We start from the raw sequence: 25,871 nt of genomic DNA, 5'->3' as shown, positions 1-25,871 counted from the left end.
AGAAAAATCCACTGGAAATTAGACGGGACTCAACGCTTGTTTTACTAATTGTTTTATATGGAAACCTTTCAAAGCGTGTATCATGACAACCAGTTGTCATAAAAAGATGTAGTTTTCACGTATGTGTTCGTAATTCTTTACTCTACTTCGTAAAGTGAGCAGTTAATGTGCTAATACAATATTTCTAATAAGCGCCTCTGCTATTGTCAAGATTCGCAGTAGCGCGAGAAGTCAGCGTGCAGAACTGCTTGTCGCGAATTGTCAACACCGCTCAAAGCCAATTGGACGCCGCGTAAAGCCAACTCAAGGCCATGCCGCTTCTCATCTGAAATCTGCTGTACACCCGAAAATACTAATCGGAAGAATTTTCAGTGTTGCCATTCATAGAAATTACAGTGTAACCAGAATTTGAATTACCCAAAAATCTAGGTTAAGGTAGCGACTAGAAAAATGAACTAACGGTAATTGATGACATCATGTTGTCTTGGTTCCTTGTTTACTACTTTCTAAATAATATTTGTATTTATTTGATAGTCCAACCCAGGCTATATCTTAGCAGGGGTAATTAAAGAAGTTTATTTCCTTGCAAATTAGTTGCATATTTATGGCTCTGGGAAATATACAGATTCCACGAGCTGGATCAAGTAACTCTTGTTCAAAAATATCTTTAAAGATATTTATAAAGAAATTAAAACCACTACTTAGAGTAGCAGTAGAGGGGTATAAAACTACTTAGAGTAGCACAGCACAGAGTTTCTTGATACACGGTGTGAGGTCCCGGGTTCGATCCCAGCCTCCGCCAAGTGAACTTTGTGGTGGACAAACACCGTGCTCGTGGGTTTTCTCAGGGTTCTCCCGTTTCCTCCCACTTTCTTCATTCCACCATTTCACTCATCTCTCATTATCACCGTCTCCTTTAGCCTAACCGGCATAACCGTGGGACGTAAAACTTAAAGATTTCATTTCATTTCATTTTGATACACGGTGAACTCACTAAACAAAATAATGACTTTCTACCAACTGAGAGGACAAGTACGAGCGCCAAATTCTTGTAAGATTTTCTGGGACATTTCCATTGTGACATACATTGCGCCCCAAAGGATTTAAAAGGTTGGGTATTTGACTTTTATCGCCTATCCCATAGACTCTGGTGACGAGTTTTAGGGTACCACTGAGATACCAGGCCCGCAGGCCGTATGTGACTGTGGCTGTAAGTTCGCAGTTCTATCCAAGCTATTCGTTAAATCACGGCCGACTCGATGTTCCCTTCCCGTACAGGAACACATCAAGTCGCCCGTGGTTCAATCAACGAAGTCTTTCCAGCCAAAGAAATTTGGTAAGGAAAGGAATGACGAACTTTTTTTTTTTTTAAAGAGTCGAACGTGTAGCGCTAAACGCAAGCTCCTGGAAAAGCACGGCATATGTGCCAAAATACTGACGGTCAAGTGAATCACCTCTCTCTTTCTGTTTAAAACCAGTTCCATGATCCAGGAGCGTCATTTCAGATTTTGCTTGGGGGGGGGGGCAAGACCCCTTGATATAAGTAAAATTTCGCGTTTTTCACTGATTTACTACTATTCTATTGACAAAATCTATATACATCTCAAACTCAGGGGTTGCAAATGACCCTCCCTGCCCCCCTAAATGACGCCCCTGCCATGATCATACCTCCGTTATTATGTGCAGTAGAACCATAGGACAAACGGTATTGTGTTTCTCCGTGTGAACCCTTTCATGTTATTCATGTTTTTGTTTGTCGTTCAATTACAAGAAATTCGCTTCATACCTAATACCCCATTTGTCTATCACGCCATACCTCCATTTGAAGAGATCCATTTGATATTGCTGTTTACCGCAAACCGTATATCGCTAGCGTTTGTCCTTTCTTCAATATTTCAAGTGATACTTTTAGATTCATCACCCTGTAAGTATCCGTCGTTGCCAACTCTTAATTCAAAACATCGATTAAAAGAGAGTGGAAAATGTTCTTACTCCATTTCCCTTTATTTATCGTTTGCTGCAGGGCCGTGCCGTGGGGGGAAGTGAGTTGGGCGACGGCCCCGGGCGCCGAAGTAAGGGGGCGAAAAAATCGGGGAAAAGGGGCAAAAGAAAAGAAAAATTACTTGGAATATATGTATGGGGACGCCGTCGTATACTTTTCGCTCCGGGCGCCGATTTTTCACGGCACGACACTGGTTTGTTATTATATAAGCACGCACAACTATGACGTACTGGTGGTTTCGTACACGGAAGGCGTTATTAGAAACCGCAGAAATGTGCGTACGTCTTCGTATACATGTTGGTCCCCCAAATCCAAACCCCCGAATCAAGATTCCGAGGAGTGCTGCATCTAGACCCTCAGTGAGATCTGCCACTGATTCCTTGCACCAAAAGTGAATACTCTGCCTATGCATAATCATTCTCTATACTGTCAAAAAAAAAAAAAAAAAAAAAAAAAAAGTACGATTTGATGCATTAGTCATACAATTAGTACTGAAAGATTCGCTTTTAGACTTACCTTTATGCAACAGCAATAGCTTACATTATCATATCAACTAACACGAAGCTCTCGAATGTCACCTTTTATTGGTTGTAATCTAGTTCGAAGGCAGCACATAATTTCAATAGCTGTATTTTCTCATTGCTGGCAACCCTACTTGACATAGTGACCACGACTATAACCATACCGCTATTACCTTCATATTTACCCATTGTTATTTTAATAACCAGCAAAAATATTTATCTTGGTTATTCTAACTTACATAATTTATTCGAAAAATAGCAAAAATAGATTACATTTCTGAAATATGAGTATTTTAATAATTTTATGAAAGAAAGATATAACTTGATTAGTGAACCGCCTTGCAGACGGCTGCCTGGTGAAAATAGTATTTGTATTGACTACATTTGTGAAAACGGTGATGAGATAGAGACAGAAAGTGGCCGAAGGAGGAGAAGAGGATTGTGTAGTATATGTTGGAAATATAAAGGTACGTAATTGTATCTTATAATGTAAATATATCAAATTACTATGACGAATCAGAAATATGGTGAAGAAAATGTAAGAATATAAACATGGCAGCAAATGTCATGAAAGTTTTTAACGGGGTTGCGCACAGCAGTTTTCTCTTGAGCCAAGAGCGGGATACGTTTGTTGTTCCTACGTGTTGTGAGAAATTTAGGACAAATGTTCACAATGGGAATTGACATTTACAGTAGACTGCATAATTAAGTGTAAGAAGTGCTACATATTGAGTTTTCATATGAGATACTGAGTATTCGTGTTAAGACTAGTTATCCGAGAAGTGACAAATGTAGTTGTGAATTAATACCAGATAGAATATCTACGTCGAGTATCACCGTAGAGTTAAAAGCTTAAGTTATGAACTGTAACATACCAGAGGGATGAATTTAACAAATTAAATGTCATTGTGTAGTTAATATATTATATTGTTGAAATTATTTCTGGTAGTGTGAACGGTAACTATACTGGTAGTGCAAGGGGTACTGTCTTCGTGGACATTTATGCCCCAGTTTCATTCGGAAAACTTCTATGTAAATACTCAGATTGTACTAAAGAAAATATTTACATTTGGTGATTTTGAGAAATTATATGCTTTTAGTTGTGGTTTGGTAAGTTTCAATAGAAATGTTGTAGTGAAATTACTATATTTCACGTGTCAAACGTAAAAGATAGATAGTTTGTGGTATGTTGCATTAGCTTCTGTATCGCATAAAACGTAAATCATGTTAAAAATTGACGTATGTTTCAAGTATGGAAAACTTGGTAGGAATAATTACTTGCTATCATTTATTCAACAAAAAGTAAAGTGCGAATCCTTGAGAGTACACTGGGTTGATCATTTTGACATTTGGGGGCGCGGTGGCTCAGTGGTAGAGCGTTCACCTTTAGTGCTTGGGGTCCCGGGTTCGATCCCAGCCCCCGCCAAGTGAACTTTGTGGCGGACAAACACCGTGCTCGTGGGTTTTCTCGGGGTTCTCCCGTTTCCTCCCAATTTCTTCATTTTACTCATCTCTCATCATCATCGTCTCCTTTAGCCTAACCGGCATAAACGTGGGACGTAAAACTCAAAGATTTTATTTTCATTTTGACATTTGACTAAAAAAGCGTCTGTTTCGTGTACTTCAAATATAGCCATATGTGTAATTTGAGTATACTTAGTTAGAAAAGTTTTTAGTTTGTTGATTTTGGGTTAAAAGTCCTGCTTTAGCGCTGAAGCTACGTGAAATGGGCTTGCAACTTAACTAAAACATGGGATCGAAGCCACATGAGCTTCCACCGGGAATTGAACCTGGGCTTTCCCATGTCTAAGATGCGTACATTAGCTTTTAACATTACTCTACTTTATCTTTGACTTGATGGATTGATTTGAAGCTCAGCGATCCTTCACAACACCGAGGGTATGAATCAGGACTGCCGTTTAATTTGAAATTCAGGACCACGTGAAGAGAAAGGAGACGCGGTATCCTTTTGATGACGAAGAGTTGCCCATTTGTCGTGAGCGTTGCAAGTGTTCTTCATTTACAACACGACATTCCATTCGCTGAGTGTATAGACTTCACTAGTCATAATTCTAATTTCTTATAGATCATCTCTTGGGTAAAATTTACAATGCATGCTTCAGTTGCACATTGATAAGCTGGACCTCTGTAAAAGAGTGTAGCAGAGTTGAGTAAGGAGGGATAAGTAGGATAGGGTAGTTCAGGTTAGCTTAGGGTTAGGGAAGTTTGGACCCATCTTGTTAAAATTAATCTAGTTTAGTTTCTCGTGTTTGCGTAAGGACACCAACGAGTGGACATTGTAAAGTTGACGCCATCTCTCTATATCTTTGTAAGGCAGAGGGACAACATTCATATTACTTAGATATAGGTTCTCTTCTGGAGAGCTTCCCTTAACCCTTTTGCATAGACGGCGAAAGTACACTTCGAGCAGAACATTCATAGAAACCTAACTTTAATTTAATCTAAAACCGAACCATACCTATTGCGTACAAATAACATTGATTTTCTTCCTTCTCCAGTGGCCCATCCTGTGACAAAATCAGTTGTTGTGTTCAGAATGTACTCTTAGACTAAAATGGTCACTGTAAGTTACTTCGCATCAATTCCGATCTGAGCGGAGCAAGGCTAAGAGTCTACGCGGAGGTCGTCGGTAAGAGCTAGCGCGCTAATGATGGTGGGTACCCTGTCTAGGAATTTAGAAAACTAGTCCCAGCATCTTAAAATAAGTTGCACTGTATATCATATGAAGCTTCATTATAGGAGTAGATTTTGACTTAGCGCGAACATTTTCGGATGTAAGTCGACAAAGAGTTTTATGTCTGAAGCCGGTACCCAAATCAGCTTAGTTACGAAATGGGAAATACACGAAATGCCTTTCGCTAAATTGAAATATTTTTTTGACTCTAGTGGCGAACAGAAATTTCGGGCTGGTGTGAATTATGGTGCAGATTAAGTACAGTTTGTCAAATTAATAAAAATAGCATTTTTCTTTCACTTTTCTTGGTTTAAATGATTCCGTAACACGTTCTGGACCTTTACAGCCATGGCGTATGTGCAAATAATAGTATGCAGATTGATAATATACATGAAAACTGAACGTCGGGTAGGAGTTGCATTTATCGGTGCAGATTCTCTTTTACGAAGATTTCTTCTTAAGGTATAAAGACAACTGTACCAAAAACTTGTATTAGGCGCCCACTAAAAGCAACACTGCTATCTAACATAGGGTAAGAACATAGCAGTGGGATCCGCTTGGTAGAGCGGGGTTATGTCCACAGGGAGTAGGCACGTCACCGACGGAGGGCATGCGCATAAACACGAATATTGCAAAAGCACATGATATCGCATAAAATCACATAGGTTGTAGCACTTGTTGTTTCACAGTTGTAATTCTATACTTGTAAATAGCTCGCGCCAAGTGAACTTTGTGGTGGACGAACACCGTGTGCATAGGTTTTTTCGGGGTTTTCCAGTTTACTCCTACTTTTTTCATTTTACCATTTCATTCACTTCTCATCATCACAGTCTCCTTTAGCCTCTCCATCATACCCGTGGGACGAAAAACTTAAAGACTTCAAGAATAAAGATTCAAGTTATATTATTTGCTTAATTTTGTTTTGTTTTAATGTATTTAATTGAAAGTCCCTCTAAAAAGAACATGGTCATTTTTGTAACCAACTAAAGATGACATAAATATGCTCCAGTGAAAACGCCAGAGGGAGGTAGGGGGCAAGCGCCCTTGATAGCTCCGATTGCCCATGGTGTATTATGAATTAATACAACAATATTGCTTTCGATATACAAAAACAGCTATCCTACAAAAAAAAATTCTCTGCCTTACCGCTTGCCCCTGCAGGAAATAAAGTTGTTGTTGTGCTGATGTGCTTTTATGTTGGGGTCTTCCAGAAATTTGAATTCTACAGAGTGCTGAGTAAACACAGGTCTATGACTTTTCTGTGTGTTGCGTAAATAGTCTTTAAGAGCTTTGAAAGACATAAGGACATTGGAGACAAAATATGTAGTACAACACAATACGTGATCTGCTCACGTTTAGTGGCAGTATTGCTCATGCATTCGACCTAGAAACTGTTACCATAGGTCAAGGACGTAGGCTATTTATTGTAATAACTTGTGTATGGTAATAAGGCGATACTTCCGTGATCTCTGCTATTACGTCGTCTGTGCACATCCAAATGCCATCGGAGAGAGACGCGGTGGCTCAGTAGTAGAGCGTTCATCTCTGGTGCATGGGTTCCCGGTTTCAATCCCAGCTCCCGCTAAGTAAACTTTGTGGTTGACGAACACCGTGTGCGTGGGTTTCCTCCGGATTCTCCCATTTCCTCCCACTTTCTTCATTCCACCATTTCATTTTTCATCATCACCGTCTCCTTTAGCCTAACCAGCATAACCATGGGACGTAAAGATTTCATTTCCGAATGCCTTCGATTTCAGTAGCTTTACATTTTACGTGCAATTATGAACTTTGTTCTGCTTGGTAATTTTAAAATTTAAATGCATGAGTATTATTATTATCGTAAGTATTCTGCCCTTATTGGCAGGTCATATACAGTGGCTCAATAAAGAAGTCGGACATATACATACTGACACATTGAAAGAGAGAATAAACATTCCAAGAGTATTCTTCAGAGAACAAAAAATATATTTTAATTACTCTATATTATTTTCTTCTCAAAAATAGAAACATCAATGACAAAACTCAATTTGATTACTATAAAAAATACCAAAAATGAAAACTTGGCGTAAATTCATGTCAAGAAAGAACTCGGACACTTTATTTCTAACAAAATTTTAGACTGTTTTAGATATTTTAAATATTTTTTTGTCAATCGTTTATTTTTCGGGATCGCTTTCAATCTTCCGGGCATCAATTTTACAAGTTTTGTGCAGAAGGAAGGATAATGTATTGCCCATTCAGTCTGAAGTGCTGATTCCAAGTCTTCCTTTGTTCTAATGGTACCGGTATAATATTTTAACTGGTTTTCCAAATGAGCCCATAAGTGCTCAATAACGTTAATATCAGGAGATTGCAGAGGTGTTTCCAGCACATGCGGATAATTATACAGGAGCTACAAGCGCACATTGAGTGTGTTGTGCTTGGGATCGTTATCCTGGTAGTACTGGAAGTTCTCTGTTATTCCCAATGTTTCATCACTTTGTGCCAAATTTTGCTTCAAAATGTTTAAATACTTCGTTTGGTTCATAATTCCATCGATTACACACAGTTTACCTGAACTAGCACCGGACATACAGCTCCAAATCATTATCGAGCCATTTCCATATTTCACAGTGGATCGTAGATTACGCTCGCGGAGTTCTTCATTAGGTTTTCCCCAGACGTAACATTGACCATCTGAGCGGAACAAATTAAAGATTTCGTCCGCGAATAACACAGTGCTCCTAGATGATTTTATATATATATATATATATATATATATAAGTTTTTGCAAAACTATGTCTCTTTTGTCTATTGCACTTGCTCACGAATGGTTTTCTACGGGCTACTCTTCCATGTAAATTGCTTCTCTTAAAACAAATCTCATCGTTTCGGGATGCACACTTCTATTAAAATGTTCTGATACTTCTTTGGCCAGTTTAGGACACTTATCTTGGAGTTTTTATTAACCTATAGTACAATCCATCGCTCATCTGAGTTTGAAGAGCACTATAGGTCTACCACTTTTTGGTTTATTTTCCAGTGATTTTGTTGATTTAAAACGTCTAATAATGTCATGAACTTTGAAATGTGACATATTTACTATTTCCACAGTATCACGAACTTATTTTCCCTCTTTATAATATTTTAAGATAAGTTCTCTTATTGCTAAAGAAGTTTGCCCAAGTTCACTTCCCATTTTAAATTTTAAACACACAGTTTTACCTACGTACAAACAGTGCGGCTTCAACTCGTTTCACATGGACACCTGAAACTGTCAAGTAGACAAACTCTTGGAAATTCCCCTATTAAACCCAAAAAGAAAGAGAGTGGTGCTACCTATCCGAGTTCTCTTTTGGCATGGATTTTTGCTGTATTTTCACTTTTTTGTATTTTTTATAGTCATGAAATTGAGTTTTGTTAATGATGTTTCTATTTTCCATAAGTAAATAATATAGAATAATTGAAATACATATTTTGTTCTCTGAAGCGTACTCTTGGAATGTGTGAATATGTATATGTCCGACTTCTTTATTGAGCCACTGTATATTAATGGAAGTTTTAGGTATATATATGGAAGATGGACATTTAGATTCATCGCAAGTTTCCTCATCAGGAAACAACCTTATCTTGCGTCTGGTTTTTGTACAAGGCAGTTCATTCTGATTGTATATAGAAACCGAAATTAACGTTCAGCTTTCTTCGTTACAATGCTCGATGAATTCCTTATAGCTTCTCAATGTGTCTTTAAATTTTATATCACATTTTTTTTTCTTCTAATTTCGTATTGTGAAATCTTTCCTTGCTTCCATACAACAAATAGATACATGCAGATATGTCCGCCCCAGGAGGATCATTTTCCAAAGACTAAAAATGGAAAGTACAATAGCTAGGAAATCGACTGAACTAGTGGTTCGCAATATTAAAAAGAAAAAGGAACTTGAACATCCATTTTCCTTTATAATGATCTCTATTTTCATCCACAAAAAGCACATTTCGATACAAATGCTGATTTAAAAAAAATAATAATAATAATAAAAAAGACATGAAGAATACAACTTATTTAACTTATTTGCTGAAATTCTATAGGCCGTTAAAGCTTGTCTCATCTATGCCCTCGGAAAGTATGCGAACTATACTTTGGCCCCACCCCCGCCACACTCTGACGGAGGAAATTTTCCCTTGGCTTACGGAAAAGAAGTGAATGACCTCAACTGTGTTGCCAATTCGTCATTCAATCGTTTGGTCTTAACGAGTGAAGATCGTAGGCCACTTAGAATGGCTAACAAGACAGAGGACAGCGAAGTCCGTGAAATAATTCATTTTGGCAACGCTTCCACATCCAACAATTGAAAGATCTCGGCCGCAACAGCTTCTCCCTGCTCTTTAGAGGGAGGTACTGGAAACCACACATCGACTGCAACGCCAGAAGGGGCACAGATCAAATAAAAATCTCTAGTCTCGGCTTGATTTCTAGAAAAATGTAATATCATATAGTAATTTGAAAGTACAATAGCTACCAGGTTAATCAAAATAGTCGCCGTCTGCAATGTAAAGAAGTCCTTAACCGCATGTTGCAGTGCTCGGTCACCATGATAGGTGACCCCCTCCTCCCCCAAGAAGTGGCGTCAGTTTGAGAAATATCTGGGGAATACAGTGAGTGAGAGTTTCATACTGAAACCCTTAGGGGCCGCAGTGGCTCAGTGGTAGAGCGCTCACCTCTGGTGCTTGGGGTCCCGGGTTCGATCAGAGCCCCCGCCAAGTGAACTTTGTGGTGGACAAACACCATGTACGTGGGTTTCCTCGGGGTTCTCCCTCTTCTCCCACTATTCATTCCACCATTTCATTCATTACTCATCATCACCGTCTCCTTTACCCTAACCGGCATAACCGTGGGACGTAAAACTCAGAGATCTCATTTCATTTTTCATACTGAAATTCAGGGAGAGCCCATACCGTTCTTTCCATGAATGTGGGCGAGAAGTGTCATGCAACGAGGACACCATGTCTTTTTTTTTATCATTTCTGGATAATCGCCGATAAGTTTGCGTTGCGTTTCATGGAATTCAGCACTATAATGATTGCATTAATGATTTCACATCGCCTGTGAAATACATGATAGATTACTCTCACCATAGACACATATTAGCAACAACAGCTTCTGTGCATAGAGAGGTGGTTTAGTAAACCGTCGTGGACGTCGATCACATCCATTCTCCTGACTGTTTACAGTTGTCTCATCAGTTCCGTCTTTCATTGGACGTGACACTCAGCTGCATTAAGGTTTCCTGGTTGTTTCTTACTCTCTCATGCACACCTCCCGACGGCTGTGTTGGCCGGTGCCAATTCATGTGACACAAATGAGTCCATCTTTTTCACCTTCCGATTACACATAGGCGCCGAACAAGAGTGTTATGCTGTATTACTAACTCATTTACAGTAGCACGAACACTTCCCGTCGGTCTGCTTCCTGAGGAGCTTGTCCGAACATGGCCGTTTGTCGGTGTCCACGGGGTTCATTTTGTTATGCTCTGTCAACAGAACAAAATTTGACAAACCAACGGCGGATGGTGTGTTTTTTCGCCAGTCTATGATATTGTTAAAAATTTGCAGCGTGTTGTGCAGAATGTCTGTTTGAATTCGTAAAGAAACTCTTTCGTACGACTCTGTTCAACAACGCACTGCCTCTTGTCTGTGCGGATACCCCAGCTTGTTTGAACGTGTAGAAAGTTTGTGACATTAGACGCGTAGCAACCCTGTATTGTGTTCAGGAGGTAAGTTCACACAAATGGCAAATGGAACGTTGCATTTACACCAACCTAATAGATGATCTAAGGACGAAGACTGCACGTATGAGTGATACGAGTGGTGACAATAGAAATAAATCCATGAAAAGAAAGACTGTCATTTTTTTTCCCTTCGAATTTGCACCAATTAGATATCTAGAAGTGAGAAAACAGAAATTACAATTTTTAAGTCAAAATCCAATATCATTCAACGTATTAAATACTACGAATTGCTCAGGATTACGTGGTGATGAATTTTCGAACACACTTCACATAGATCTCTTCTTGCTTTCCCGTCGTATTTCTTCTATTTTCTAAAGTTTTCTGAGTTTCACCGTACCAGAAAGGGACAACTTTTCTTTCCTACACTCATCGTTTTGTGAAGATCAGATAAAGTTAATGTTGTTTCTTCTAACAAACGAAATAAATTTTCTACAACTACTGATGAGTTACTACATTTCACCGCTATCAATTTAAATGAATGTAAATAATATATTAGTATTGACTTTCTTCAGGTGAGTTTGCAGATATAGAATTTTCCTTTCGTGTTGTTCTTCGCGCATCGATGGAACAGCCTGTAACATTAGCAGTATGTAATTCATATTGTACTGATTGCACTTGGGTAGTTCGTAAAGTTCTTCAGTTCGTTGACCAATTACACACAAATCTAGCAGAGTTGGCAAAAACCATGGTTTTTATTTTAAAAAAAAGTTTTGTTTTTTTTTGTTTAAACCAGGGTTTTTTTTGGTTTAAATAATTTGCTCTATGTATTTATATCACATATGGACAGAAGTAGGTGTTATTATGCAACAACCGGGTTATGCTGGAAGTGGTCACATAAGTTTAAAGCGGAGTCTAAACGGTTTTTCGACTTACATTGAAACAAATTGTCCTCCATTTAAACTGGAAACCGGGACTAGTTGGCCACAAATACGTCTGCCGACTCACTCACGAAGGACTCTTGATACGTTGTACTGATCTTTACATAATTTTAATATAATTGTCTAATTGGCAAGAGTCAGTCGAGAAGGACAAAAACATAAACAGTTGCACAAGTGAAATCATTATACAGAATTACATATGGACAATTTCAAAATACTGCAGAGTACAGAAGAACTAATTTAAGTCCAAGTTAGTTCACTAAGACTTTTATTAGTCCAAGTTAAAGAAATACGACGACTTAATTTGCATATCACTAAGAAAAGTGAATAAAGATAAGAATAATTTGAGTTCACTTTTGCTTTGACACATTTATACATAAATAGATATCAAAGATACTTCTGATTTCAGTAAATACCTCTCGTAGGGTTTGTATGACTCCCCCCCCCAAAAAAAAAATACGGTATTTCGATGTATTTTATCAATAATAAACATTATTAAAACGAAACAATTTTTAGAATTTTTCTTTGATAGCAATTGCATAACAATAGTAACAAACTATAAAAAATCACAAAAGAAACATTCATAAACTTATATATAAAAAAGTTATTTTTGTAGTATAATCTCTTTGAGTAATGAATGGGGAATTTAGGTCTGAATATAATACGATTAATATACGGGAGTGATATGCGATAACTCACAAATGTGTGTTCAACAAGATTTTACGAACATCTTTCGTTTTTTGGTTTAAACCCTTAATAATAATAATAATAATAATAATAATAATAATAATAATAATAATTTAATAATAATAATAATAATAATAAAACTGGTTTAAACCAAGATTTAAACCAGCCAACCCTGAAATCTAGTGAACGTTCTTTCACTTGGCCCCAATATGTACATCTGAGGCAAAATCATAATTGATTATGACGTTACATTGTGTGTACTTTCTAATCATAATACTGAGTTTTCTTACTACTTCCACTTTTTTCACTCTTCCAATTTAAACTTCCGATATTATATTGCGTATTAAACAGTCGCTTGACATGTTTGAGGGAAATGCAATAAGGGAACGTGTGCCCTTGCTGTTCTGCTTCATTCCATAATAGCATAGATTACGTTACAACGAAATCAAATAACATAAAGGATATTTTAGGTGGTTTTTATCATATGTAACAAAAAGAAGATAGGTAAATAGTTAGTTTAAAAAGAGAACCTTAGAATATTTCTTGAATGTTCTTGGAAGTTTAATAAATATTGTACGTGGTCATATTTCTTCGATATGTGTAATACTAGCTTTTGTTTTCTACTGTACGTTAAAAGTGTGAAAAGTAATTGAATTTCGACCAACAGACGTAAGTAGTATTGTATTTTTATTTTATTTTATTTATTTATATTTTCCAGGTTCCACAATGGACGATAGTGTAGTAAAAGCAAAACGGAAACAGGTGCTGTCCATGCTAAATGCATGTCTTATGTCGAGCAAAGGAGGTGTTCCTTTGTCGAACGTTAGTCGTAAGTACATTTATTTATTTATTATTGAAAACATAAGACAGTTACTGTTTAATTACACAGGTGTAACTTGCATGGTTAGGGAAAGCAAGTTATCTAAAGTTGAGGTGTATTAAGTATTCTGTCTGTTGAGGTCTGGAAATGTTTTAACTCTTAATATTTTCTTCTTTTTCAAATCATCAGTTAGCTGTGTTTTCCTTCTCACTTTCCTTCCGTCTTTCTTGTGTATATGTGCTGTTATGGAAAAGACAATTTCTTCGCAATATGTGCCTAATTCAGTTGGCTTTCCTGTGCAGAATGCTTGTTCAAAGGGTTCTCTTCTTCCCTCTCCCCCATTTTAAAATATCTTCAATTATTACTCTTTCCATTTATTTTATCTTCTCTGTTTCTTCAACAGCACGTTTCAAAGCTCTCTAAATATGTCTACACGTAATGTACAAGTCTCCAAACCATACTCCATATATAGCACTTGTGCAGCTTCTTTAGTCCAATGTTAAGCCTGCTTTTTAGGAGTAATGTCTTCTTGTTGAATGCTTGCTTGGCAAAGGTAATTAAGTTGAAGTATGCTGATCATAATTAACCAATACACGGATATCCTTGTATATATGATCGCAATTATATACACAAAGAAACATTAGATAAATACTACAAGCGCTTTCGCTTGAACGATTAATCAGACAAGGGAGATAGGGAAAAAGGAAAAGATAGTACAAAGGTGTTATTTTTATTTTCCTCCCTTCTTACTTGACGAAACGTGTAACGAAAGTGTTTATAATGTATTTTTGTTAGTTTTAGATTCTTGCTTCTTCTGAATGGTTTCTTCCAACTATTGTATGTCAGGCTATGTCATATTCGCCGTTTGTAGCGTTATTAAACCGTCCAAACCTAACATTTGAACCGTAAATAACCAACGATGAGTCCAACCACTGGGTCACAACCTGTTCTCATACCCTCTCATCGCGACTGCGGAGGAAGTAATATCTTATGAGCAACCCTTTCCCCGTCATACATAATCGATTAGCTTAAACGCGTAGAGATTTTCTTCCTTTTTCTCACAACTTACGCTGGCAGTACTGATCCCATCCATCAGATCTCTGGAGAAGGACTTCACTAATGATTTCCTCAATCAAATTCAGTTTCACGTAACCAACCATGGTTTACTCGAGGGCCGATCCCAACACACCATCTTGCACCTTATTTTAAAAATACTCAAAAGTATTAAAATTTCATCTCCCGAGAATACATATATCTAGATGTAATCTTATACATCAGTATCTCACTTTTCTGTCCCCTAATTCCTAAACACATGTCCTAAACTCTAAAATCCCAGCAAGTAGTTCTTAATCCAGCTGGGCGGTACTAGTTAGTTCAGATTTCATATTTGACAATAATGAACAGTTGGATGGTCCCTTCATACGCCAATGAATTGATGGTTTGCTTGAAACAAGAAATACTCGGTTATTACGACTTCAATCTTTTCTTAGGTTTAGGTTGTTAGATTAAATATTCCCCATGTGGGCCCATAGCCATCTATCACTGGAGTAATTTCTACAATCTCTAAGCGAAATCCCAGTAAAATTCATCTAAGTCTTCTCTAACTATACACTCTTTACTGCTGGAAGAATAAAAAGGAATAACTTTTTAAATATTGCAGATATATTTGATAGGCAGCATTGTTGAAATGAACTTACACAGATGAAAGTATATATTATTAAATTTGTCTAATGTGTGTCAAGAGAACAGTTCAGACCCTACACAATTGTACGGCAAAATATTATAGTCCGACGCAAGTTGCGCTGCTGTATCTTTGTCAAAACTTCATACTACTACGATATTTCGGCCCGGTTCGAGGCTATGAACGCGAACACTTCTAACGCAAATTGTAAGAAATTACTCAAACATTATGTAGCTTTTGGTCATGTAATAAAGAAAACGTTCCGAGTATTCCAAAAACAGGAAAAATATTTTAACACTTTAAGGTTTGAACTATGGTCATTCACTTTTTAAGGTGTGAAACTAGTATTCGTAGGAATTATTTTCTTATGAAATATTTTACTTCTCATTAACATGTCTCACTGTGCTTTTTCCTTAGAATTACGGTATCCAATTTTGTCTGTTCATAAATGCACAAATGTCTGTGCATTTGCACATAACACAAAACTGAAGAAGTGAATGTATCTCAACAAAGTAAAAAAATCCTACGAATACCATTTTCACATCTTAACAAGTGAATGCACATTGTTGAAACCTTAGTTTTAAAATACTTTTAGTACTTTGGAATACTCGGAGTGCTTTCTTTATTATATGACCAAAAACTACATATTATAGTAATTTCTTCCAGTTTGCGGTAAGAGTATTCGCGTCCATAGCCCCAGCGCGAACTTAAATATCGAAGCATAGTATGAAGTTCTAACAGAGGTATAGCAGCACCGAATGCAACGTGAGTCTTTTCTATATCTGTAATCGTGTTGTAGTTGCCAACCAACTGGTTGCTCAGCAGCCTAGAACTTGGGTGAACCTCCGATAATTGGAAACGATGAACCTTCTTTCACCTCATTTCCAATGACAGGTCGTAGTCTCCTCCATACCGGCAAACATGATAGCGACTCTGTAATGTTGTGGGTCACAATTGCTGGTATTCCGTGGATCTTGTGAATGTCTTTACACAGGACCAATTATGTTAGTGATTATACCTTCATTTAGGTGACTACGTTTATCTTATGATCCAAATGCTGTTTCCGACTCATTACACAATGTTCCAAGATGACTATCCACCAATTTCTATTGCTGGAGCTGTTGAGGCATGGCTTCATGAACATTGAGATGAAGTAGAACACCTTCCCTGACACCTAGCCCTAAGTAGTATGGAACACTTGCGATCAATTGTGAAACTCATTCCAGAGCAGGTACCCTAATGGAACTGAATTCTACACTTCGTGAAAAATGGCACAGTATCCCTTTGGGAACTTTTAATGATTTATATGCTTCCATTTCATGACGAATCAGCTGTTTTCAGGCTAACAATGGCTCCTACAATTCCGGAGGTAAGTCTAATTTTCTTTAAGATTTTCCATTATTTTGTGACACTATTCAGGGTGTTTTAAAATGAATGTCGGGGTTTTAAGACATTGTAGTGTTTACTACAATTAACTTGCAAATATAAATAATACATGAAATGAAAGAGCAACTCAAACGATTTTGAACGCATGTATGCGCGTACACTGTTTCCTCTACCTGATGTTAGAAAGCGCTGGTAGCAAAGATGGCGACTTAGCAGAAAGTTTTTTGCGTTTTACATTTTGCCGAGTCTGAATCTGTGGTTATTACAGTGCATTAAGGAGACGCTCACAATTACGTCCTTATTGTTTGTATTTGCTACAAGCTTTAAAGCGTACAGACTGCGGTTTATATGCCAATTTACAAATGAAATGTTGCTGAACGACGATGAAGATTTTCTGGATCGTGTCGTCTTCGGTGATGAACCGACATTTCACCTAAGTGGCTATGTGAACTCTCATATTTTTCGCATCTGGGGGTCAGCAAATCCCCATGAGATGGTACAGTTCCAACGAGACTTTCCTAAATTGAATGTCTTTTGTGCCATCCCGGCGGGAAATTTATGGGCCTTTCTCGTCTATCGACCCGGTGTGTGCCGTGTGACAAATGGTGTTCACATTGAACACTTTGTAGCAAAAAAAAAGACTGTTTGATTTGTTCTTTCATTTAATTTATTATTTATAATTGTACGTGAAATGTAATAAATTCGACAAAGCCTTAAAACCTCGTTATTCATTGTGAAACATCCTATATATACGCATGTGCATCTGTAAGAGTTACGCTGTGCCATATTCGCCAGGTTAAGTCACTCACATGATAATAAACTCACTTTCCATTTTTGGCAAGTTCTCTAAATTAGAGTGAAACTTCTTGTTAACACTCTTGGCATGAATTACGGAATTAGAAGTAAATTACGCACTTTCTTGATTTTTACATTTTTTTTAACATGCTAGTGTAAATCAGCACCGCTCATTTGAATGTGAGGTTCCAGTATGTGCTCATATTACATAACATGCACTTAGCTACCATATCGAAAACACCGCTACTTGGGATAAATGTAAGAATGAACGAGATGGACGATTCGTCAGAAGTTACTGATGAAATACAGAGATGTAAAAGACCTAAATGCAGTGGAAAATCATTCCGAAAGTGCACGAGCTTCAGTTTATCTGCGTTTGAAGAAAACAAAAAGTTTTGTAGATTACATTGTTTCAGAGAGCTTTAAGAGCATTTATTTGTTCACGTACTGCTAGGTTTTCTTCCATTGGAATTTTTTCTTCTTTTTTCTTTGGTAATGGTGAGAAAGTGCTGCACAAGATGCGTTCACTGTACAATGTGTCCAATATGGCACAAAGACAGTACATCAGTTTATTTGCAAATAATCACAACAAACTATTTTAAATTAACCTAAAAGTTCAGTAATGATAGGAGTGTTGTTCCTCTTGGTCAGAAGTTACCACTTCTTGGGAAAAAAAAAGAAGAAGAAGAAGAAAAACCCTGAATTTTCTACCGTTGTGCAACGAGCTCAATTTCTCCTGGCACTACAATGCTTTCTGCTCTCTAATTCTCAGATTTGCCTCAGTGTAGACGTATAATCAGAAATTGAACAACTGGTTCCTTGTGAGTGGGAGCTCCTTCGTGGCTAAACGGTTAGCTTATGCGCTTTTGGCGTGGTAGACCCAGGTTCAATTCCCGGTGTGATATATGGTTCGGATTCCTCGCTGCTGAACGGGACTTAAAATTAACTCAACCCCTTGTGAGTGGAAAAAAAAAAGTCTGCGTTCAAAGATGGGGGCAACGTGTATACGTTGGAAACAGTATATCGTGTGTGTGAGAAATAGCACAATATACAGTAGAGGGTTAAACTGGTTGCTTATGCAGAAAAAAGGTGTTTATGCCGATTTTCTTATGTAAGGATTGATGATTTAACAATGCTTATGTATACTCTAACAATAAGAGTGTTGTAGACGCTAATAGTGAAAGAGTCTTTCATAGGCTTTGCTTCTTCATGTAAATTGAACATTTCACTTTAAACTTCTGTGCAAAAATTTGATAATTAATGATATAATGGTTAGAAACGCAGCAATTTATTTTATTACTGTAAAACTCAGAATGCTTTGACAGGTAACATTAACACATTATATGTGGCCTCTGCACTACTGAAAACATTGTAATGTGTAGACGAGATTTACATTGTAGTATATATGGAAAACTTGTTAAATCGTTAGTTAAAAATAAAAATAAAATTAAATTGATTCAATCTTCATGAGAGTGACTAAACCTGATGAACAAGGGTGCAACATAAGTGTCCGAAACCGTTGCGGAAAATTCTTACAGATATAGTTAACGAAGTTAGTATTTTCACTTATCTTTAAGAATTTTCTAAATATGTGTTAATTTACAAATAGTTGGTATATCTCTCTGTATTTTCTTGTTAATAGGAATATTTTGTGTTCGCAGGTGACTATCACATGTTAGTTGGAGAGTACATACCGTATGCAGAACTAGGATATTCTTCACTTGAAGCCTTTCTGCGATCGGTGCCAACGGTAGCTGTCAGACGAAATCGAAATGAGATTACAGTTGAAGCTGTACCAGATCAAACTACAGAGCATTTAGCAAATCTGATTGCCAGACAGAAAGCGGGGCCACGTAAAACTAAAACGAAACCACCGACACGTCGACATGTAAGTAATTGATTTATTGGAAGTTAATTATAATTCATTGATTAGATTAGATTTAGCTTCTTTTTACTTCAAAAAGTATATATATTGGCAACATGTCTGGCAAAATGAAATGAAGGATTATATACATATAAAATCATTTACAATCCTTCATTGCAGTTTCTAAACATCTCGCAGATGCCAGTGATAGATCTCTTTCGTACCAGTGTGTATAAATTATACTCGGGACATTTCTCAGTTATCACTTCATTTTGTGACACAAATCGTAATCTCAGGGATTCATGTCAGGCAATTAAGATGGTTGTTCCACCATCTCCCAATCTTATTTTTGCAGTATGCTGTACGACTGCTTCCGTTACCGTGGACAATGATGATCGGAGCTTCACCATTCTTACGCTGTCGTGGAGAATGATTACCGGAGATGTAGTTTCTGGGCTTAAGAGTAAGGCGCAATTGGTCACGAATGTTAGTAGCACGGTGTCTGCTGATACCTGAAATGGTGGAAATTATTGTGTAATATGGCAGAAATGTAAAAAATTTCTTTGAGACCCTTCGAGATGATTAAGCATGAACATTAAATATATTACTGTTTCATAATTGTAATTAATTGGTCTTCTGCTTAATAGTGTTTTCTGGTATAATACTGAACAGAAGAGAAAACTGTTGGCTGCAAGAGATGAGTGGAGGTCAACCCAAATAAAGTTGAGTGTGGATTACAACATGCATTCTGAGAGAAATAAGGCCCAAAAAACACTCTTCTGTTTTTACTAGCTAGTTTCTGTGCTTTTTTTCTGTTAGAATATTGAAATTTTTTTTTTAAAAATATATTCTACAGGTTGTTAAATACCACAGCATACAGTCTTATGTGGCACTAGGCGGTAGTCTTATCTCCTGCCATACACTGCCTAGCATGTCAGTGTAACAGCGTGGATGCTCCAGTTCTTCAATTGTACGTGGTAATGGAGGATAGTAAACCGGATCTTTAACAGAACCCCACATTGCGTGTAATTTACCCTTCGAAACATTTGTTATGGCCCAGTATATAGAAGCGTACTTGGACGAACTTTCGTACAGTTAAAGTAGTCGCGTGTAGATAAAGGAAAAAGATAGCGGAAAATTATTTTATCGAATTAATTCGGAATCGATTTAATGTTTTTAATAGTATGTGTCATCTCTAATATTACTATCATTTATGATTTCACATAAACAGGAAAAAAAAAAAAAAAAAACTTACATTGATATCAAACTTCATGTCCTTTGGTCGTGAATTCATGTCGTCAAAGTTGTAACATATTTTTGATACAGTGAGCACCGGTAAATCAGAATAGGTCCCCATATATGCAATATGCAATATTAGGGTGGTTCTTAAATTTTGACTTTTGAGATTTTTTGGGTCTCACTCCCTAAAACGATTCCACATCAGACCACACGTAGAAGGCGGCATTCTTTATGTACGAACAATGAGGGAATCAACTAACGCGTTTTATGAAAGCATTTTAAACTTTCTTCATAAAATGTTCCTCCTGTTTTTGTTAGGGAAAGAAAGGCGAATTCCATATAACTGAACTACGTGCAAGGGTGCTTGGTGCCACCAGTTTGGCTCTTCCAGTTTGGTGATTGTGATAGAGAGTGGGGTATCTGATTTGATCGCAGTTCGTGTCAAGAGGGCTTTCTGGTGGATAAACACCGTGTGTATGGTTTATCTCGAGGTTCTCTCGTTTCCTCCCACTTTCTTTATTCCATTATTTCATTTGTTTTCATCATCGTCATCTTTAGCCTACACAGCATAATCGTGGATCGAAAACTGGAGTTTTTGCTTTATTTTTCATCCTGCTATTCCCTTCATAGCTATTAGTATTATTCTTTCATATCTCACAGTGTCTCCAATCATTCTTTTCGAAACTGTCTTCAGGATACTTTTTTTTTCCCGCAATTTCCGTAACTTTCTCATTTCACATCTTATACACTCGTGTAATTTTCTCTAACACTCTTCTGTAGCACCACATTTCGGGTATCCTTCGTATTTCTTAACTCCATACCTCACACTCTATATGCTGTTACAATCGTTTTCTTCAGTTTTGTATCAGTATTTCTGATCATCTGTTTAAAACGTCTTCTTCGCCTGAGCTGTTCTTATTTTATTGATTAACGGCCGGTTGCACAATATTCGCTTAACTCCTGGTTAAGCGAAGCCGAACTTACTCGGAGCGGCAGAATTAAGCCGTAGTCTTTTGCACAATCAGTTTTCAAGTGTGGCTTTGTTAAGCAGGAGTTTCTTTGGATCTGGCAATATTTCAACGAAACTTTTGACATTTCAATTTTCTTTTTTCAGCGTTTGTGTCCTATGATTGGTTCAGGGAATGGTCTCTGATTGGTGTTCGTATGCGGTGGAAGTGAATTGTTAGCAAGAGATCGTGGATGAGTATGGATACTGAAAGTAGAAAAAGAACTGCAGACTTTTTCGCAGTCTGAAGTAGAGCTGTTATCGGCCGGTTGCACAATGTTCGCTTAACTCCTGATGTCTAATCGTACTTTCTTTCAAAACCATCAATAGTACAGGGTGGTCCAAAAGTAGGTATACACCCCTGCATTGATCAAGTATAACATTCTAGCTTATGAGTTTATTTGCTTTGGCTGTTAAGGGCTTAAGGTATAAGTAAAAAGACATTAAGAACAAAGAATAAAGAAACTTAAGTCTACCTGATGGATAACAATAAGAAATTACATAAAATGCAATGAGCTGATCAGTACGGTACTATATACCTACTAAGAAAGAGGTCTTATTAAACGCTTGCAGAGACATGGGTTTAGAAGTAAATGCAGAGAAAACTAAATACGTGGAAGTTAGTCGGGATCGTAATACGGCAAATTATGGATGCGTTAAAGTATCTCATGATACTTTTGATAAAGCGGATACTTTCAAATATTGAGGATCAGTATTAACAGACGGAAATCATATTCACGAAGGAATTAAATGTCGACTAAAAACAAAGAATTCCTGTTATTATCCAGTTCAAAATCTCTTGTCTCTAATTGTGTCGAGGAATTTGAAGCTTATAATATATAAAACGATAATCATGTCTCTTCTGTATGGTTGCGAAACATGGTCGCGAAACTCGGAAGGAAGAACACATGCTGAAAGTATTTGAGAACAAGATTCTAAGACGAATATTCGGACCCAAGAGGAACGGGAATGGGGAATGGCGGAAACTTCATAACGAGGAACTACATAATTTATATAGTTTCCCAAACATTGTTAGGGTCATCAAATCTGGGAATCTCAGGTAGGCAGGTCTATGTAGCCACAATGGAAGAAAATAGGAACGCTTTCAAAGTCTTAACTGAAAGACCCGGAATTGGAAAACGACCATTAGGAAGACCTGGGCGTAGATGAGAGGACAATATTAAATGGATCTCGGAGAAATAGGAATTCATAATAGAAAATGGATCCAGTTGGCTAATGATAGAGCTTTTGTGAATGCGGCATTGAACCACCGGGTTCCATAAGCCATAGAGTAAGTTAGTTAGTTCTCTTCTGCATCTTAAAACTTTTATTTTACTCTTGTTGATCTTCATGTTGAATCCTTTCCCACTCTGCCTTCATATTATAGTATACCACTTTGAAGGAAAATAGAAAAAGTTAAGTCGTTGTAAAAAAAATAAAAATTAAAATGAGCTTTGTAATTGATTATGGTTTTAATTTTTTTTATTTATTTCTCCTTTTCTCGTAGGGTGCTCAGAGACGACCAGCTTCAACGTGGGCGAAACCACCTACACCCAACAAATCAAGACATTTTGAGAAGCCAAAAATGTCCAAACCATGTGTACCTTTAAAACCACCGCCGAAACCCATTCCTGTAGCAAATAAAAGTGATTCAGACCTTCGTCAAAGATACGAAGTACCTCCGCGATTTCTGAAGCAGATTCAGAAACAGATTTCAGTGCAGTCTGAGGACAAGAAGGAAGTAGTTTATAATAAACTGGAACATTCGAAAAAGGAACTTTCGAACTCAAACACTTCTTCTAGTAAGGCTTCTAGCATTCATCCAGGACCTACAATCGAATTTATTCCCAAGTCTAAAGTGGAACCTTTGAAGGTGGAAGTAGATGCGTATCAGAATAGTGTCCCGCTAGTGCAGCCACAAAGAAGTGTTCCCAATGCAACTGTAAGTCCTCCTGTCTCTATGACAGTGTCTCCTGCTGCTCTACCACCAGCGTATATTCCTTCAGCTCCATCAGATTATAGCAGTGCTTTACATAATTTTATCCAATTTAAAGACCCTTCTTTGCAAGTGGTATTTAAAACGATACCAAGGAAACCCAAAAGAGGTCCTACGTGTTACGTCTCGTCTGTTAAAGTAAGTAACTGTTCTCTTTATTTTAATCTTTAATGTGCTTTAGTACTACATTGAGGTATTTAAGACTCTTATTCGACGTTACCAAGCAGATAGACCGGAAGTCACACTGCATCCCAAAATGCAACGGTCAACGTAATAATTACGACCGGATGTTTAGGCATTAAAAACCTGGAAAATGGGCAGGCAAATAGGCACTAAAATGTAACTCGAAATAATGGAGGTAAATACTCGATACAATTAAAAAAATAAATTCAAGTCACAGGTAATTTTCAAAGAGCGTAGAAACATACCTGTTTGTTAATGTTTTCTTAATACATATAATACATACTGTATATATAATATGTATGTATGTATAAACGAAGCTTGACATGTATTCCATGTATATTTGGTAAATACATTTTCTACAGCACTTTATCACTACACATAACAGTCCAAATTTTATATACTTCATCAGTACACACAGCAATCCAAAGTTTTACAGCACTTTATTAGTACACTTACTAGTCCAAAATTTTACATCTTATCACTACAAACAACACTTATATTTCTCGGAAGAGGCAGAATCCTTTCTTGAAACGCTAAATTATATATTTTTTCCCAATAGTGTCTTCTTTTTTGAAGAAAATGCATAGAATAAGCAACATTAAGCACTAAATCAGTTAGTTAGGCAAAATGGGCGAAATAGGCAAAATAGACAAAATTGTCTTAAATTGAAACTATAACCCTCCATATAAACTTTAAAACGTTATTTTTGATCATATCTTTAATATTAAAGAATAGTCATTTTGCCTAATATCCGAAATAATAATAAGGTATAATGGCAGCATAGCCCTTGAAGAAAAATTCATACTATACAGAACTGTATCATTCTTCGGTGATAGTGTCCTGGCATTGTGTTGCTTGTCAAGGTCATGTGTATGTATAGAAGGTAAGTAGTGGTAATGTGTCATGTTATGGTTCAATTTAATTGACACGTAAAATTTGCTATTAATGTATTTTCATGACACTTCGTCGGGGTGTGCAGATCGATCTGAATTGTCCACGAAGGTAGTGAATTCGAAGTAATAACCTCCAGAAGTAGAAGGTGCAATAAATTTAGAGATTTAAATCTTAATTTGTTAAATAAAATCCAACGAAATGTCATGAGTTTTTTTTTTTTTTTTTTAATTGTTAGTTACGGTAACTTAGTTCGCCATACTGATGTAAGAAATTACTTCATAAGTAACTTAGGAAATAGAGTAGTGGGTTCGAGGATCCCCTTTCCTCTTGAGACTACCTGGAACTGTTAAAAAAATAATAATCAATTTAATTTAAATACCACACTTAAATATTAACAGAATATCAAAGGTAATTTTACCTCCCATATCTCCCAATTATGTATGTATCTGGTTACACTAGCCAACCAGCCAACCGTTTCGTACTGTTGGCTTCAGTTATGTCTATTTTCATGAGTCATCATAATTAACAAAGAATACTATAGGTTCGTCTAGAGAAAACGAAATAAATCTAATGCTCTTTATGTACAAGAACATGTAGACTTACGGGCTAAGAAAAAAAAGAAAATTCCTTCACCTTTTATTATATAAACGTTACTAAATGGATTCGAGGAACCCACCATCCCCTTTCGTTAGAATGGCCTGTTACCTAAAATAACTTGGGATTCCTAATGTTAAAAGAGCTTTAAATTGATAAATTTTCTATTACATATTATCTTCAGTGTGTGTGGAATATTTTTATTTTTTATTTTTTATTTTTTTTTTTTTATTTTTTGCTCAGATCGCGCCTTTCAGTTTCGGCACCTGAAAGTTTAACCGAAACAGGGCTATCATCATCGCAATCTTCTTTGCTTTATTATTTTTTCATCATTCATTTGTTTTTCTATTTGGACAAGGGTGGAGAGGGACGAGGGATAGGAAAAATGGACGAAACCACAACACTAAGAAACAACAAAAGATAAATTTAGACAAAATAAAAAAAAAAAATCAATAAATAAAAATAAACTCCTAACTACCTAATATTTGTTCATCTTTTAATTTTCCTATTCTATTCTATTCTCGACTCAAATTTAGCTTACTCTAGTCTTCAATTGTTTCATCCTCGTTCCTTTTATCATACTTAGCCTTTCTCGTATGTTTCTCATCATCTTCATAGGTCTAGGTTTCACCTGTATGATAGGCTTTCCACCTAGTTTTTATGATCATCTTCCTCATCGAGTCAGGTTTCTCCTGTATGATTAGCTTTCCACCTATATAATAACGTTTCCACCTATTTTTGTATTATCATCATCTTCATTAGATTTAGATGTCACCTGTGATGGCCTTCCACTTGTATGATAGGCTTTCCACCTATATAATAACCTTTCCACCTAATTTTTGTATCATCTTCATTGGATTTA

General features: G+C 36.8%; 1 protein-coding gene across 3 annotated transcripts in view; it reads left to right on the top strand.

The window, feature by feature from the left end:
• Nucleotides 1-2,709: 2,709 nt before the first annotated feature.
• The window catches only part of tapas (tudor domain-containing protein 7 tapas), a 112,975-nt gene continuing 89,813 nt past the window's right edge, over nt 2,710-25,871 (top strand). Inside the window, exons 1-4 of one of the 3 annotated variants that reach the window (XM_081755387.1) lie at nt 2,710-2,990; nt 13,270-13,380; nt 18,895-19,121; nt 22,850-23,476. In XM_081755387.1, the coding sequence (XP_081611513.1) occupies nt 2,828-2,990; nt 13,270-13,380; nt 18,895-19,121; nt 22,850-23,476 (1,128 nt within the window). In that variant the 5' untranslated portion in view covers nt 2,710-2,827. Of the gene's footprint in view, nt 2,991-3,210; nt 3,235-13,269; nt 13,381-18,894; nt 19,122-22,849; nt 23,477-25,871 lie in introns of those variants that run through there. The other 2 variants (XM_081755386.1, XM_081755388.1) reach the window with 2 other exon arrangements.

This window comes from Thermobia domestica, chromosome 4, assembly GCF_964235325.1.
Source record: "Thermobia domestica chromosome 4, izTheDome1.hap1.1, whole genome shotgun sequence".
Lineage (NCBI taxonomy): Eukaryota > Metazoa > Arthropoda > Insecta > Zygentoma > Lepismatidae > Thermobia > Thermobia domestica.
This window is presented reverse-complemented; position numbering and strand designations above follow the sequence as displayed.